The sequence below is a fragment of the Podarcis melisellensis genome (genome assembly GCF_964234715.1).
Source record: "Podarcis melisellensis genome assembly, contig: HAP1_SCAFFOLD_354, whole genome shotgun sequence".
Taxonomy (NCBI): domain Eukaryota; kingdom Metazoa; phylum Chordata; class Lepidosauria; order Squamata; family Lacertidae; genus Podarcis; species Podarcis melisellensis.
Genome location: NW_028112855.1, coordinates 1 through 17,162, shown reverse-complemented (window position 1 = coordinate 17,162; position 17,162 = coordinate 1). Strand labels below are relative to the sequence as shown.

Genomic DNA, 17,162 nt, shown 5'->3' with positions numbered 1-17,162 from the left:
ATCAAATGAAAGATTGGAAGAAAGAATAGTGAGGCAGAAGAAAAGTAAATTTATGTTGCTAATATGTTGGTGGTGCTTACCATATAATTTCCCTCCTTCCTACCGTGTTCATAATATAGTCTTATTTAGATTATGAAATAATAAAGTCCAAAATGTTAATGTGAAGTATGTTCCCCCTGGGTTCAATTACATACCATTACTTGTGGGATTCACCTCTGGGCTTACCTTACTTACTCCAGAAGGACCTATAATACAAATGCAGCTTACGAAAAAGGGAAAGAAAACGAGAGCAAAATACTTACCTTCTTTATCTCAAGGACTAAGCAGGACTCTTCCGTTTACATGGAAGTGAACTAGATTTCAATTCATTTCACTGACCTTAAAAACAAACATCACCCTCTTAACACCAACTTTCCCGCTACAACTTTTTTGTGTTCTGGGTCTGTGATGTATTGTGGGGAGCATATTGTTATAAACCTCTCAGATCAATATTAGGAGAAGTACCAGCAGGTAAGCATTTTAGTGAAAAGGGGATGACCATGCTTTGACTTTTCAGTAGTATTCATACTGTTTCCAACACTTGGCCTGATGAAGAATCAGAGGCATAACTATTCAGGGCTTTGGGAGTAAGTGAGCTTATTATCTGCATGTAAATGCTACATCTGTAGTTCAGATTCAGTAGCTCTATAGCAGGGACAGGGAACACTTGGCCCTCCAGATGCCGCTAAACTACAATTCTCATCAGCCCCAGCAAGTCAAGCTGGTTTGTGCGACTACCTACAATTGAGATGGCAATCCTATCTCAATTCTTCTTTCTTTATTTTCTTGATTACCTGACTAAATAGAACTGAAAGGTTGGGAGAAATTTGTGTTAAAATTTTATTTTGGGAAATGAGCCACTTATACATAAGACTATAAGTTTACAACTTCTGACTGCCAGTGGAGGCAAAGCATTTTCACAGTGGGTGGTTTGTTTGTTTTTGTCCTTTAAACACATACTCAGATATTTGTCGATGAGTTTATGACTTCCATAAGAATTCTTTTTTTTAATTATTTTTTAGGACAGGGTATCTACTGAAGAAGGAATGGATATCTGCGTGTTCCATATAACCTTTTTGATTTCTTAGGTGTGCATTAATGTGGGTTTTGAATTTCAGAAATTTTTTATTTAGTAGCAGTCATAGTTATCATCTTGCCTTCTATGAAAGTTTCTCAGGACAATATACCATAAAAACAGCACAATAAAATTGAAAAACAACACACAGCAGATATCTTCAAAACTCAAAGCAAAGCAAAATAGGCACCCATGGACCATACATTTGTCTTGGCTAGGTCTTCCGTCTTGGATAGAGCAGTTTTTTAGGGATGACCAAAACTGCATACCTCCCACTGTGACATATTTCTAAATACTTCATTCTTTTCACCCTGCAGGAAAATGTTATGGCTGCTGAAAATGAGACTGTGGTGACTGGCTTCATCTTGATTGGATTATCCGAATACCCCAGAGCTCAGGCTGTATGCTTTTGGTTCCTCTTGATTGTCTACCTCATTAGTGTGCTTGGCAATGGACTTATTATCCTGCTGAGTATAAAGGATCCTGACCTTCATACTCCCATGTATTTCTTTCTTTGTGTCCTCTCATCACTTGACCTTATCCTTACCAACAATGCACTTCCAAATATTTTGGTCAACTGCTTCATATACATGCCCACAATTTCCTTCTCCGGATGCCTGCTGCAGATGTACATTGGTTTGTTAGTTGTCGCAACAGAATGTATCATCCTGGCCATCATGGCATATGACCGCTTGGTGGCTATCTGCCAACCCTTATACTACATGCAGATCATGAGCTGGAGAGTTTGCATAGCCCTGGTGGCTGTCCCTGTAACACTTTGCTTCCTCTACACTGTAGCCACAGCCCTGTTGCGGCCTACTGACTTCTGTGGCCGACATATCATCAACCATTTTGCATGTGAGTTACAGTCATTCCTCAAACTGGCTTGCTCAGATACACATATCAGTGAGTTATTTATGCAAATTACCAGCCTTTTTCTCCTAATACCACCCTTTGGTTTCATAGTTGTGACATATGGGCGCATAGGCCTGGCTGTACTGCGCATCCGTTCAGCACAGGGTCGCAAGAAAGCCTTTTCCACCTGCAGCTCTCACCTTGTTGTCGTCAGTGTCTTCTATGGCACAATCATGGTCATGTACTTGAGCCCACAAGGGAAATCGGTTTCTGAAAAGGACAAGCTCATATCTCTAATGTATGGAGCTTTGACACCTATGCTCAACCCTTTGATCTACAGCCTGAGAAACAAGGATGTGAAGGGTGCCTTTTGGAAACTGGTTGGAAGGAAAATATCAGAATAAGTATCAAAATATGATGATAAGGCCATAGCTTTCAATTACTTTTATTAGCATAGGTCTGATCTGAAGATACTCGAGGGAAAATGATGTCCTTCACCCATATTTTTTGTTAATGACATTTAACCAGCCCCTGTTCCATTATAGCTCTCAGTTCTGTTAACCAGTTTCCCTCCCAGACATTCATGTCCCCTAGAAGTGCCCCCCCCCACATCTACATCCAGAATTGAAGGAAACTGCAGCAAGCGGTGACAGCTCTGGACCTGACTTAATTTGAAACCTTTTCCAAATCATATAAATGTTTGGAGTGACAGAGTTTCATTAAAAAACTGTATGTTCTCTCCTATATTTATGGCATAGGGATTTTTTTATTTCAGCAGGTGAACCATTTTGGGGGTTTTTTTGTTGACAGAAAATTTTGCAAACCATTTTTTTATATTCTGAGCATGGCTGTGTTGTAATAGCCTTATATGTTGGAAATATCAAACCACCTGATATTTGTTGACAGAATGTTTTTGATGTAATTCTGAGTTTCCTGCATGCCCATAAAAAACTTAGATATTCCTATTTTTCATTCATTTGTCACTCATTGTCAGGGGAGTGCCATTGGGACAGGGGAGGGAGGCAGGGGGATACAGAGAGCCTCCAACGCTTCTGAGGAGCAGCTCCTTGTCCAACGGTGGGGAAAGCCACACCTCCAGTGCAGCAGAGGGGGAAGGGGGAAGCCAACTGAGAGCCCAAGCGCCTCACCTAGCCTGGCCAGCTGGGAAACAGGCACGCCCTTTTGTCGCCCAGTTTGAGCAGAGGGGTGAAGTGTAAGGAGGGGAGGCAGAGTTTGGGGTGTCTAAGTATTTATGCTGGGGGAGAAACCAGAAGGGGCCACTCCCGGAATCTGCAAGTGACTAAGACGGACATGAACTTTGGGGTTCTGCACTGTAAATAGTTGCACACATAAAAACCTGCAAAAGACAGGTCGGAGTCCTGCCTGGTTACTCGTGAGCAACCACATCACCACCTGACACTCCTGTTTAATATAATAGTATTAGAAACAGAATATCTGTATTTTTTATAAAAGAGCTTCTTCCTGCCCCTGAGAAATTTAAACTTTCCCAGTTTGATAGATCTATTTTTATTTCTCTAATTGATTTGGAATGATTGACTTGACTTAGATCTTCCAAATCTCCAGATTCTCAGATATCCAGCTGGGGTCTCCTTTAATCTACACTTTCTGTTTCCCATGTGTGTTACAAAGTTAACTGGCTGGCGCTGTCCACCTCCAGCCACATCAGGCCCCCAGGGAACATTGGCAGTGCCCACTTAGCCAATCGGAGGCAGGGGCTTGAGGGGTTGCAAGCAGCCTGCCCCTACCCTACTTAAGAGGGCGGCCAGGTGTGAGGATCGTCGTGGGATTTTTCCACCCACCCACCTAGTCTTTAAGGGCCCGTCCATGGGGGGGGGGGAGTGAGCACGTTGCCTATGAGCCTTGCTATGGTTTATTCAGTCGCCATATCCAGGGCCAAGGGAATTTTCTCCTGCAAGCAAATAGTCCAGCTTGCAGGTTTTTGCCTACCTCACATCAGCTTTCACAACTTTGGCAAATAAGGCATTGGTCTGGATACTTAATCACAGGGGTCCTGTGAGAGGGGTCCAGGAGGGGTGACTCTGTCCGAGAGTCCACTGGGGGCCAATGAACCAAAACACCCCTCCCAATGGCAGCCTGTGCAGGGTTGGGGCATCCAATCCATGTTGGGGGATGACTCCCCAGCATAAGTTCCACCCCACCAGGTTCCCCATCAGGAATCCATGTCTCTCCTTGAGGCCATGGCACTAGTTTGGATGATAAGTTCAATACCTTTTCCTGTTTAGTGCTGATAGATTGTAGTGTTAGCACACTTAATAGGCACAACTCAGACAGTAGATCTGCTTCATATTCAAAAGGTACAGTGGTACCTCGGTGTCAGGGGTTCAGGGAGAGAGGCGCAGATGAGGGAGGAGACTGAGAGCGAGGGGGAAGGATCCCAGGGCGACGAAGAAGAGGATGACAATGACCCGAGGTTGTCCATGAGTCCTTCCAGTGAATCGGAGGATTCCCAAAAGGGAGCCCCCCTGGTCAGGCCAAGGGGAGCCAGAGGGGGAAGTAGTCAGGAGCAGGGCAGCGGCGGGGGAACCCCCAGTGGGAGTTGGAGATCGGGACCGGCTTCTCCGCTGGAACGGAGTGAAGGGGGTGGAGCTACCAGTGTGTCAGACGGAGCAGAGCAGGAAGCAGAGAGGGGAAGGAGATCGGGGCAAGACGTCCTGCCGGAAGGGGCGGAGAGTAGTACCGGGAGCAGTGTAACTGTCGAAAGGAAAGTCAGAAGCAACGTACGCGCGCCAAGTTCAAATGTGGAGGCGCGTGGAAGTGAGGAGAGCCCGGGGGAGGAGCCTGGTCCCAAAGCACGAAGGAGGGGGGAACAGGCGTCAGAGGATTCAGCCTCTGGGGAATCCCGGAGGGAGGGAACCCAGGGGGGCAGAAAGACCCTGCGGAAAAGGAAGGAGAGGAAGAGGTGGTCCAGCACAAGCCTCTTAAACTGGTGTAGAGGCGGGACTGATTCAGAGGGGACTTCAGCGGTCTAAGCCTAACAGACGTAGGGCCACGCACCTCGGATGTAAAGCTAACAATGTTCTTCAATAAAAGCTTCTGTATATAAGCTGGGCTGGACTTTGGTCTCTTGTGAGCTGGGACCTTGGGTGGCCCTGACAGTAAGTCCCCTGTCAAAGAACGCAAAATTTTTTTTTGCAAAGCTCACGAAGGGTGGCAGCCATGAGTGCGGAGGAACAGCTGACAGCACTGCGGAACACAGTTACCGAGCTCACCGCTGTGGTCGTTGCATCTCAGAAGAAGAGTGACGAAGCGGAAAAGCGCTGCCAGGATCTGCAAATCAGGTGGGAGCGTGCATGCAGAGAAGGGTTCCCAGGGTCCAGATCGGAGGGAATTGGACTTGGAAGGCGGGGGGGCAGTTTAGTTACCCACTTCGATGGGAACTTGAAGCACTACCCAAGTTTCAGAGCAGACGTCTTATATGCACTGCATTTGCTGCGTAATGACTTTAAAGATGAAGAGGAGAAAGTGGGATTTATTGTGTCTCATTTGCATGGGGACGCTAGAGCGTGGCTGCGCAATTTGTGGCGCGAAGATGGCCCTGCCCGCCGCGATTCTGATGAATTTTTTAAAGCGATGGACGCTTGTTTCCAATCAACCGTGGATATTGATGTTGCGCGCAGGGAAATGCACGGACTCCGGCAAGGCAAAGTCACTGTGCGTCAGTATCATTCCCGATTTTTTGCGTTACTGACTGTCTTAGGCTGGGAAAAGGACTGCAAACCAGTGAGAGATTTGTTCTGGGAGGGTCTCAGCGGCCCCATAAAAGATGAATTAGCCAGGGGGGACAGACCTCAGACCCTGGCAGACGTAGTGCAGAGGGCTCTTGCGATTGGGGTGAGACACGAAGAACGTCCTTGGCACAGTGAAGAAGGACACCAGGTGCGTGCACCAGCGAGGGCACCTCCTTTTATCCCCAGGGAGTTCGGCCAGGCACATCCCTCGCCTCTGGGGAGGCAGGGGGAGGAACCGATGGAAATTGGTGGCGCTAGGGCTCAGACAGCAGCCAGAGCCCCAACGTCCGGTGCAGTAAAGGCGAAGCCTCCTAGAGGGAACAGGAAATGTTACATCTGTGACAGTGCACAGCACATGGCTCGAGAGTGTCCCCAGAGGCTCCAGAAGCACACTGCAGCTTTAGCAACAGTGGCAGCAGAAGTGCTGCACGAAGAGCAACCTCAGGGAAACGACAGTGCCTGGCTGGAAGCAGAAATGCTGGGGCTCAGCCAGGCGAGTCTGTAGAGCAGTCCCCAGCGCTTTTGCAACACACAGACCCTTTACCACCCAAGCCAGCGGTGCAGCTCACTGCAACACTCCAGTTGCCGAATGGAACCACCCTGGAAGTCCCCATCACAATCGACTCTGGCAGCAACGCGGACTTTGTGGGGGTGCAATTCGTCAAGCAACATCGCATAGCGCTTCTGCCCGCGACAACGCCCCTGAACGTAGTCACGGTTGATGGCAGGAAATTGCTAGGAGGGCAAGTTGTGCAACAGACGCCTCCCATGGTGATGCGGATTGGAGATCATCGAGAAGTCATTAGCTTCAATGTCACCCGCCTGTCAGACACGCCTGTAGTATTAGGCATGAGTTGGCTGGAGAGACACAGTCCTGCTGTAGCGTGGTACCAACGGCAGATCACCTTTTGCTCATCGTACTGTGCTCAACATTGCATCCAGTCCAGTCGAGAGGAGGGGGCTGAGCAGCAGCTGCAACTCGGCATGGTGCAGGCGGTACCTCGCAAGTACGAAGGATTCTTGGAGGTTTTCTGCGAGAAGGAAGCTGACCAGTTGCCACCCCACAGGCCTTACGACTGTGCGATCAACCTGTTGCCGGGGGCGCAGCTGCCGACTGCAAAGCTGTATTCCATGTCTGAAGACGAGATGCAAGAACTCAGGGAGTTCATAGAGCATAATTTGAAGCGCGGATTCATCCGGGAATCCAAAGCAGTGGGGGGCAGTCCTGTGTTTTTTGTGAAGAAAAAAGACACGCCCCAGAAGAGGCTCATCGTGGACTACCGGGCCATAAACTCGATGACCGAGCCCAAGGCCTTTCCCATGCCCAAGATTGACGACCTCCTAGCGACCGTACGGAAGGGGAAGATTTTCACCAAGTTGGATCTGCGTGGAGCGTACAACCTCATACGTATCCGGGAGGGCGATGAGTGGAAGACGGCCATGTTCACGCCTCTGGGCACGTATGAATACAGAGTTATGCCGTTTGGTCTCCAAAATGGATCTCACGTCTTCCAAGCCTTTATGCATCACGTGCTGGCGGGACTCCTCTACAAGAAGTGTGTGTGTTTCCTCGACGACATCCTGATCTTCTCGGAATCGCCGGAAGCTCATGAGAGAGACGTAAAGGAGGTCCTGCAGAGACTATGGGAACACAGGCTCTACGCCAAGTTGGAGAAGTGCCAGTTCGATGTGACGGAGGTGGATTTCCTCGGCTACAAGCTGTCCGACAAGGGGCTGGCCATGGACAGCGTCAAGGTCCGCGCGGTGTTGGACTGGAAGAGCCCACGCAATCGGAAGGAAGTCCAGAGATTCGTCGGGTTCGCCAATTTCTACCGCAAGTTCATCAGAGGTTTCGCAAAGGAAACGGCAGCAATCACGGACACTCTCAGTTCCAAGAAGAAGAAGTTCGCTTGGACGGAACAAGCGGAGCGCTCTTTTCGGAAGCTTAAAAGCCTCTTCGCCTCCGAGGAGCAGCTGCTGCACGTGAATCCCGGTAGGCCCATGCGAGTCGAAACTGACGCGTCAGACAGAGCGGTTGGAGCCGTCCTTCTGCAAGAAGATCCGCAAGGGAATTGGAGACCCGGTGCCTTTTACTCCCGGAAGCTCAGCAAGGCGGAGCAAAACTACACTATATGGGACAGGGAGCTGTTGGCCATTCACGCAGCTTTCAAAGCGTGGCGACACTTCCTCATAGGAGCCAAGCACACCGTGCAGGTCCGCACGGACCACAAAAACTTAGAGTATTGGCGCACGGCGAAGCTCCAGAGCCAGAGGCACATGCGCTGGGCGGAATTCTTCGCGGATTTCGACTTCAGGATAGAATACATCCCGGGGGATTCTAACGTTATAGCCGATGCGCTCTCCAGGAAACCGCAATATCTCGAGGAAGCGGCACCAGTAGCAGCCAAGCACATTTTCGCACCGCAGGCGTGGGCGTGCGCTGCCATTGCAGTCGACCTGGACGCGGTGCGACGCGCGTTGCAAATGGATCAGTTTGCACAATCCAAGATGGAGGAGCTGCGCAGGGGTTCACAGAGAGACGATGAGTTCCAGTTACGCGACGGGCTGTTAACTCGCAAAGGTGCCCTCTACGTACCAGGCGACGAGCTCCGCGCAAGGGTTCTGCAGCAGTTGCACGACGCCCCCAGTGCGGGCCACTTCGGCAAGGAGAAGACAATGGAGCTGGTGGCCAGGGACTTTTGGTGGCCCCAGATGCGGGGAGAGGTAGCGGATTACGTCGCCAGGTGTGACACCTGTCAGAGGTCCAAGCCAGTACACCAGAAGCCAGCGGGACTACTGGAACCGTTGGAGACGCCACAGCAACCGTGGGAGAGAGTAGCACTGGACTTTGTTACTGATCTGCCCAGCTCCAGAGGCAAGACGGCGGTACTGGTGGTTGTGGACCTGTTCACCAAGATGGCGCACTTCATTCCTTGCGCGAAGGTGGCGACAGCGGAACAAACCGCCAAACTCTTCGTCGACCACGTGTTCAGAGTGCATGGGCTGCCGCAGTCCATCCTGTCCGACAGGAGGCGCCAGTTTGTTTCCAATTTTTGGCAGAAGCTTCTAGGTATCCTGAACGTCAAGATCAACCTAGCGTCGGCGAGACATCCACAGACCAACGGCCAAGCAGAGAGGGTCAACGCGATCATGCAGCAGTACCTGAGATGTTACGCCAATCAGCGACCCACAGCTTGGGTGGACTACCTGCCGATGGCTGAGTTTGCCTACAACAACACGAAGCACGCGTCGACAGGGGTGACGCCGTTCTTCGCGAACAATGGCCGTCATCCCAGAACCTTCCCGGGGTTCGTAGCAACGGGAGAGGGGGTGCCGCAAGAGGCCGACCAGTTCGCAGCAGAACTGCAAGAGGTGCACGAGGAGCTGCGGAGACATTTGGAGCTAGCCAAACAAGCCTATAAGGTGCAGGCGGACAAACACAGGAGGGCGGGAGAAGACATCCAAGTGGGGGACTGGGTATGGTTAGCGGCCCAAGCGATGCCAGCCAAGTCGTTAGCTAAGAAGAAGCTAGGACACAGGCAGCTAGGGCCATACCAAGTTGAGGCTAGGATCAATCCTGTAGCGTTTCGACTGGCCCTCCCCGAAGGCTCCAGAGTGCACCCGGTCTTTCATAGGTCGGTGCTCACTCCCTACAAGGCCCCGCACAGGTTTCAGGAGTCAGAAACAGTACCAGACCCACGCAGAGAGTCACCCAAGAGGGGGGGTCACCTAGGGCCGAACCACTCAACGAGGTCACAGAGATCCTGGACTCGAGATGGGGGGCAGAGGGAGTAGAATACTTTCTCGCCAGAGAGGGTACCCCAGCCAGTGCCAACAGTTGGGTGCCGGACTACGCTTTAGACGAACCTCTTCTAAAAGACGAGTTCCATGCCCTTTTCCCACATAGACCCATGCCAGCCGAGTACTTTGATGACTGGCTCTTTACGCCCACATTTTCAGCCAGCACTTTCCGGGGCTTTTCTTCCGCTGAGGAGGGAACGCCAGAATCAAGCCCGCCCAGGGGATCGTGCTCGGGGGTGGAAACGGAACCCTCTTATTGGTGGGACGAGCAACCAGAGGAGGACTGGCGCAAGAGATGGATGGCGGGGCCTTGGCAGACAGCACCAGACGAAGTAACAATGGAAGAGGAAACTAAGAACACTTTGGGTGACGAACCCGAGTTCGAACACACATACACCGAGCTGCTAGCAGAGGACATTGAAGTAGACGACCTGTATCCTGCATCTACCTCCGAAGAGCCGCAGCTCCCACAACCTGCGCCCGACGGGCGGGAGGGGGGAAGGGGGGGCTTTGAGGGGGGGATGGATGTCAGGGGTTCAGGGAGAGAGGCGCAGATGAGGGAGGAGACTGAGAGCGAGGGGGAAGGATCCCAGGGCGACGAAGAAGAGGATGACAATGACCCGAGGTTGTCCATGAGTCCTTCCAGTGAATCGGAGGATTCCCAAAAGGGAGCCCCCCTGGTCAGGCCAAGGGGAGCCAGAGGGGGAAGTAGTCAGGAGCAGGGCAGCGGCGGGGGAACCCCCAGTGGGAGTTGGAGATCGGGACCGGCTTCTCCGCCGGAACGGAGTGAAGGGGGTGGAGCTACCAGTGTGTCAGACGGAGCAGAGCAGGAAGCAGAGAGGGGAAGGAGATCGGGGCAAGACGTCCTGCCGGAAGGGGCGGAGAGTAGTACTGGGAGCAGTGTAACTGTCGAAAGGAAAGTCAGAAGCAGCGTACGCGCGCCAAGTTCAAATGTGGAGGCGCGCGGAAGTGAGGAGAGCCCGGGGGAGGAGCCTGATCCCAAAGCACGAAGGAGGGGGGAACAGGCGTCAGAGGATTCAGCCTCTGGGGAATCCCGGAGGGAGGGAACCCAGGGGGGCAGAAAGACCCTGCGGAAAAGGAAGGAGAGGAAGAGGTGGTCCAGCACAAGCCTCTTAAACTGGTGTAGAGGCGGGACTGATTCAGAGGGGACTTCAGCGGTCTAAGCCTAACAGACGTAGGGCCACGCACCTCGGATGTAAAGCTAACAATGTTCTTCAATAAAAGCTTCTGTATATAAGCTGGGCTGGACTTTGGTCTCTTGTGAGCTGGGACCTTGGGTGGCCCTGACACTTGGGTTACATACGCTTCAGGTTACAGACTCCACTAACCCAGAAATAGTGCTTCAGGTTAAGAACTTTGCTTCAGGATGAGAACAGAAATCATGCTCCGGAGGCGCAGCAGCAGCACAAGGTCCCATTAGCTAAAGTGGTGCTTCAGGTTAAGAACAGTTTCAGGTTAAGTACGGACCTTTGGAAAGAATTAAGTACTTGACCCGAGGTACCACTGTATTGGCTTGTCCACGGGAGGTGAATCAACAAGGCTTCATGGTAACATAGTGGCTTCAATGTTCTCTTGTTGAGTTGCCCTCACCTCTTGAGTTGCCCACTACTCTGCCAGGAGTCTTCTTCTTTGGCGATCCCTCGTAGCCGAGTAAGATTGTCTTCCATAAACATGGTTTTAACAATGAGTCCATAAGTAATTGTGGAGGCCAATTCTGGATCCACGCATCCTTTCACAGTGGGGACCTTGGTTTCCAGGCGGGAGTTCCTCTTGGCACAGTTCTCCCTTGCGTCCTGAGTTCGAGCATCTTCAAAGCCCATGACACCTTTGGTGAAGGCTGTTCTCCAATTGGAGGGCTCACAGGCCAGTGTTTCCCAAGATTGATAATTTTGGCATCACTAAAGTCTGCTTGGATCGCTTCTCTTTCCCAGATTTTTTCGATTAGCTTGTGAAGTTGTTGTGCAAGTTCGATTCCACCCACTTTGAAGATTTTAGCAGGTATCCCATGAGGTCCACTGGCTTTGTTGTTTTTCATTTGGTTAATAGCTGTACACAACTGTCAGAGCTGCCCGAGGTCCCAGCTCACAAAGGACCAACGCCAGTGCGTTACTATTTACAATAGTCTTTATTGAAGTTCAGTTTCGATTTCAAAGCCGCGGCGCGCAGCTCTACGTCTCAAACTCTAGACCGCTGAAGCTCCGTCTGAATCTCCTCCCCCCCAGACACCAGTTTAAGACTCTAGCCTTGCTCCACCTCTTCCTTTGCTCTCTTCTCCTCTGGGCCCGCCTGTCCGCTGGGGTCTCGCCTCTTCTAGACTCTTCTGACGCTGAGGAGTCCCCTGAGTCTTCCCCCTCTCTCCGGCGGGCTTTAGGACCTGGTTCCCAATCCGGGTTTCCTGCTGTGCCGCGCGCCTGTACATTTGAACTTGGCGCGCGCGCCCAGCCGGCCACTTTCCTCCTGACCGTTACACTGCTCCTGTCACTGCTTCCCCCTTTGGGGAGGCTAGCTGAACCTGACTTCCCCTCCGTTCCGTCACTCTGCGATGGAGGCGTGGCCAGCCCTGACTCATCTCCTCTCCCTGCTGGAGGAGAAGCTGGCCCTGATACATGTGACTCTTCCCCCTCACTACGCTCTGGTGGAGGAGCTGGTCCTGATCTCCCGCTGCTGCTTTGGGAGTCCCCGCTGGCCCCTTGTTTCTGGTGTGTCCCCCCTGGGAACCCCCTGCCCTGGCCATCGGCGCCCCCCTCTGGGAATCTTCTGATTCGCTGGAGAGACTCATGGAATCTCTCGGGCCACTTTCATACTCCCCTACGCTGCCCTCAGATTCTTCCCCTTCGCTCTCCATTTCCTCTCTCCCCTGTGCCTCTGCTCCTGAGTCCCTGACAACAACTCTCCTAGATTTGGAGATACTGCAAGCTCGTCTCTAATTTGTTTTTGTGGAATTTGTGAGAGGACTTCAGCAGCTATGGGGGAGATGCGGTTAAGGAGATGTTGGTAGTGTTCTTTCCAGAGCAGTGCAATAGCTTCTTTATCTTTTAGAAGTGTGGTACTATCTGCTGTCTTTGTCCATGGAGTTTTCTTGGCAGAGATACTGGAGTGGCTTGCCGGTTCCTCCTCCAGATGGATCACGTTTGGTCAAAACTCTCCACTATGACCTGTTCAATTTGGGTGCCCTGCTCGGCATAGTTCATAGCTTCTCTGAGTTCTTCAAACCCCTTTGCCACGGCAAGGCAGTGATCCATGAAGGGGAACCTGGAATGTAAGAACCATGAACCTGGGTAAGTTGGATGTGGTCAAAAATGAGATGGCAAGAATAAATATTGACATCCTGGGCATCACTGAACTAAAATGGACGGGAATGGGCGAATTCAGTTCGGATGACCATCATATCTACTACTGTGGGCAAGAAACCCGCAAAAGAAATGGAGTGGCTCTCATAGTCAACAAAAGAGTTGCGAAAGCAGTACTGGGATGCAATCTCAAAAATGATAGAATGATCTCGATATGAATCCAAGGCAGACCTTTTAACATAACAGTAATCCAAGTTTATGCACCAACTATTGGTGCGGAAGAAACTGAAATTGACCAATTCTATGAAGACTTACAACACCTTATAGAAGTGACACCAAAGAAGGATGTTCTTCGCATTATAGGGGATTGGAATGCTAAAGTAGGGAACCAAGAGATAAAAGGAACAACTGACAAGTTTGGCCTTGGAGAGCAAAATGAAGCAGGGCAAAGGCTAATAGAGTTCTGTCAAGAGAACAAGCTGGTCATCACAAACACACTTTTCCAACAACACAAGAGATGACTCTACACGTGGACATCACCAGATGGGCAGCATCGAAATCAGATTGATTATATTCTCTGCAGCCAAAGATGGAGAAGCTTGATACAGTCAGCAAAAACAAGACCTGGAGCTGACTGTGGCTCAGATCATCAGCTTCTTATAGCAAAATTCAAGCTTAAACTGAAGAAAGTAGGAAAAACCACTGGGCCGGTAAGATACAATCTAAATCAAATCCCTTATGAATACACAGAAATGGGAGTGCCTGATCACCTCATCTGTCTCCTGAGAAATCTCTATGTGGGACAAGAAGCTACAGTTAGAACTGGATATGGAACAACTGATTGGTTCAAAATTGGGAAAGGAGTACGACAAGGCTGTATATTGTCTCCCTGCTTATTTAACTTATATGCAGAATTCATCATGCGAAAGGCTGGGCTGGATGAATCCGAAGCCGGAATTAAGATTGCCGGAAGAAATATCAACAACCTCAGATATGCAGATGACACAACCTTGATGGCAGAAAGTGAGGAGGAATTAAAGAACCTTTTATTGAGGGTGAAAGAGGAGAGTGCAAAATATGGTCTGAAGCTCAACATCAAAAAAACGAAGATCATGGCCACTGGTCCCATCACCTCCTGGCAAATAGAAGGAGAAGAAATGGAGGCAGTGAGAGATTTTACTTTCTTAGGCTCCATGATCACTGCAGATGGTGACAGCAGCCACGAAATTAAGAGATGCCTGCTTCTTGGGAGGAAAGCAATGACAAACCTAGTCAGCATCTTAAAAAGCAGAGACATCACCTTGCCAACAAAGGTCCGTATGGTAAAAGCTATGGTTTTCCCAGTAGTGATGTATGGAAGTGAGAGCTGGACCATAAAGAAGGCAGATCGCTGAAGAATTGATGCTTTTGAATTATGGTGCTGGAGGAGACTCTTGAGAGTCCCATGGACTGCAAGAAGAACAAACCGATCCATTCTTAAGGAAATCAGCCCTGAGTGCTCACTGGAAGGACAGATCGTGAAGCTGAGGCGCCAATACTTTGGCCACCTCATGAGAAGAGAAGACTCCCTGGAAAAGACCCTGATGTTGGGAAAGATGGAGGGCACAAGGAGAAGGGGACGACAGAGGACGAGATGGTTGGATAGTGTCTTTGAAGCTACAAACATGAGTCTGACCAAACTGCGGGAGGCAGTGGAAGACAGAAGTGCCTGGCGTGCTCTGGTCCATGGGGTCACGAAGAGTCGGACACGACTAAACGACTAAACAACAACAAAACTATCTGCTGAATGTAGGGGGCATATGCCATGATTTATTGGCCCATAGATGGTCTTTGTGGCTTTAAAGAAACTCTGTACATCATGAGTGTTGGCTAAGTGCTGGATCTCTTGAGCACTTAGGTAAAGGTAAAGGGACGCCTGATCATTAGGTCCAGTCGTGGCCGACTCTGGGGTTGCACGCTCATCTCACTTTACTGGCCAAGGGAGCCGGCGTACAGCTTCCGGGTCATGGCGAACCAGAGCAGCACACAGAAACGCCATTTACCTTCCCGCTGGAGCGGTACCTATTTATCTACTTGCACTTTGATGTGCTTTCGAACTGCTAGGTTGGCAGGAGCAGGGACCGAGCAACGGGAGCTCACCCAGTCGCGGGGATTCGAACTGCCGACCTTCCAATTGGCAAGTCCTAGGCTCTGTGGTTTAACCCACAGCGCCACCCGTGTCCTCTTGAGCACTTAGTATAAACCCATTGGATATAGGTAACCCAGATCAGAGGGAAGGTGTCCCACAATGAAGTTATCTAATCTGCTTTTTTTTGGAATTGGGCAGATTACTCAAGCTCTGTGCAATCTTTTCCTCCTTTTGATCATATTAGGGAACAAACGCTGTTCTTATATAGGGCAGCAAAATTCCAGATTCTGTGGAGTCCTGTTTAGCTGCTAAGCCAAAATTGGTGTCTTTTATGTTGTTAAATTAGGCAAGCAGTCAAGAGGCACAATAGTCTTGCAATAGTTTTGCAGGTGTCAGATAGATAGATAGATAGATTAGATAGATGATAGATAGATAGATAGATAGATAGATAGATAGATAGATAGATGATAGATAGATATAGATAGATTAGATAGATAGATAGATAGATATAGATAGATAGATAGATAGATAGATAGATAGATAGATAGATGATAGATATAGATATAGATATAGATATAGATAGATAGATGATAGATGATAGATATAGATAGATAGATATAGATAGATGATAGATGATAGATAGATAGATGATAGATAGATAGATGATAGATAGATATAGATAGATAGATAGACAGATAGATGATAGATATAGATATTTCTTTGATGGTGTCTGTATGGTTCTGTCATGGCCTTGGGCTAGTAAAATAAAGCTTATCTTCTGAAAGGTTCTTATCAGGTAGCAGGTGGGCTGCCTGATGCTGGATACGTACATGCCCAATGCCATAGCCAAACCTACTGTTTCCTGTAATCAATAAAGCTGTGGCTTAATTCTGTCTGATCACTATTGATCCAGAGTGGATTCCAATGTATAGCTAGCAGAGTAAAAACTTAAACACATTGCAGGATTCCCAAAAAATAGACCAGAGGCAATTGTATTTCATCCAGCAGAGCTTTACTACTACTGAAGGCAAATGAGCATCATGGTCACAAATCCAATACAATCAGGATTGGCCCTGTCCATAAGAAATCCAGTTGTAGCAGACTTAACTTAAATTTACAACTTAACTTATAATAAGACTAAAGCCTTAACACTAAGCATACTATATAGAGAACAGTAGACCAGAAGGAAAGAGAGGTAGAAAGTGAAACCCAGGCTCTTTCTGGCCTTATTATTATAGTCAACTTTCTGGCCTTATTATTATAGTCAGCTTCTTTGAAGGAATAACCCAAACATCATGAACCTTCTGCTTGCTTCTTTCACACAGAGAAGCTTCCAGTAGCTTCCAGAACCATCTCTACACATCAGATCAATACTTTCTGCACTAAGAAATGCAAAGTGACAAATTCAACCCAATGACAGTCTCCTTGTGGCATTCTTGTGGCCCTCCCTTCATCTGCTGTGACCATTATGCACCTGTGTGGGAAATACTGGATAAGACTCACACAGTGCTGTTGGGGACTTCAATATCCATGTCAAGGATGCCTCAAATGGGCTGGTTCAGGACTTCATGGGGCTGACTCAGGGCATCGATGGTCCAACACACGTAGCTGGGCTTACACTCAACCTGGTCTTTGCCTTAGAGGGGATTGGTAATACTCCATTGACTGTTTTAAAACCACTGTACTGGTTGCCAGTTTGTTTCTGGGCCCCATTCAAGGTGCTCACATTATTCTTTAAAGCCCTAACTGATTTAGGCCCCAAATATCTGAAAGACCACCTCCTTCCCTACCGACCCTCTTAGGTCCTTAGATGGCAGTTCCTCCTCCACCCCACTCTGCATGGCCCCTAGTGAGAGATGAGGGGAGCTGATTTGTTTATGTTTATTTTACAAATTTATAAACCACATCACAGCCTAAGGCTACATAAGCAGTGTCTGTGACAAGATTTTAAAAAGATGAAATAACAAAAAAAGAAATAAGCATTCCAAAAACTGAACCATTTCTACAAATTTTATTTATAAAATAGGAAGTATTACATTAAAGGAATTCAAAAGAGCATTCAGGCACTCAAGAGGTGTATTCAGATATATTTAAAGGGGGCTAGGGATCCATTTTCCTGCCCATTACCCTCCACAAGGCTCCTTTCACATCCTTGTTCCTCAAACTATAGATCAGAGGGTTCA

General features: G+C 49.1%; 1 protein-coding gene across 1 annotated transcript; it reads left to right on the top strand.

The window, feature by feature from the left end:
* The first annotated feature begins 449 nt into the window (after window positions 1-449).
* LOC309362467 (olfactory receptor 13H1-like) lies at window positions 450-2,621 on the top strand. Its single transcript, XM_081931822.1, has 2 exons — window positions 450-510; window positions 1,432-2,621. Exon 2 carries the CDS (start codon window positions 1,441-1,443, stop codon window positions 2,371-2,373), a length of 933 nt encoding a protein of 310 aa, XP_081787948.1. The 5' UTR covers window positions 450-510; window positions 1,432-1,440; the 3' UTR covers window positions 2,374-2,621.
* Window positions 2,622-17,162: the final 14,541 nt, after the last annotated feature.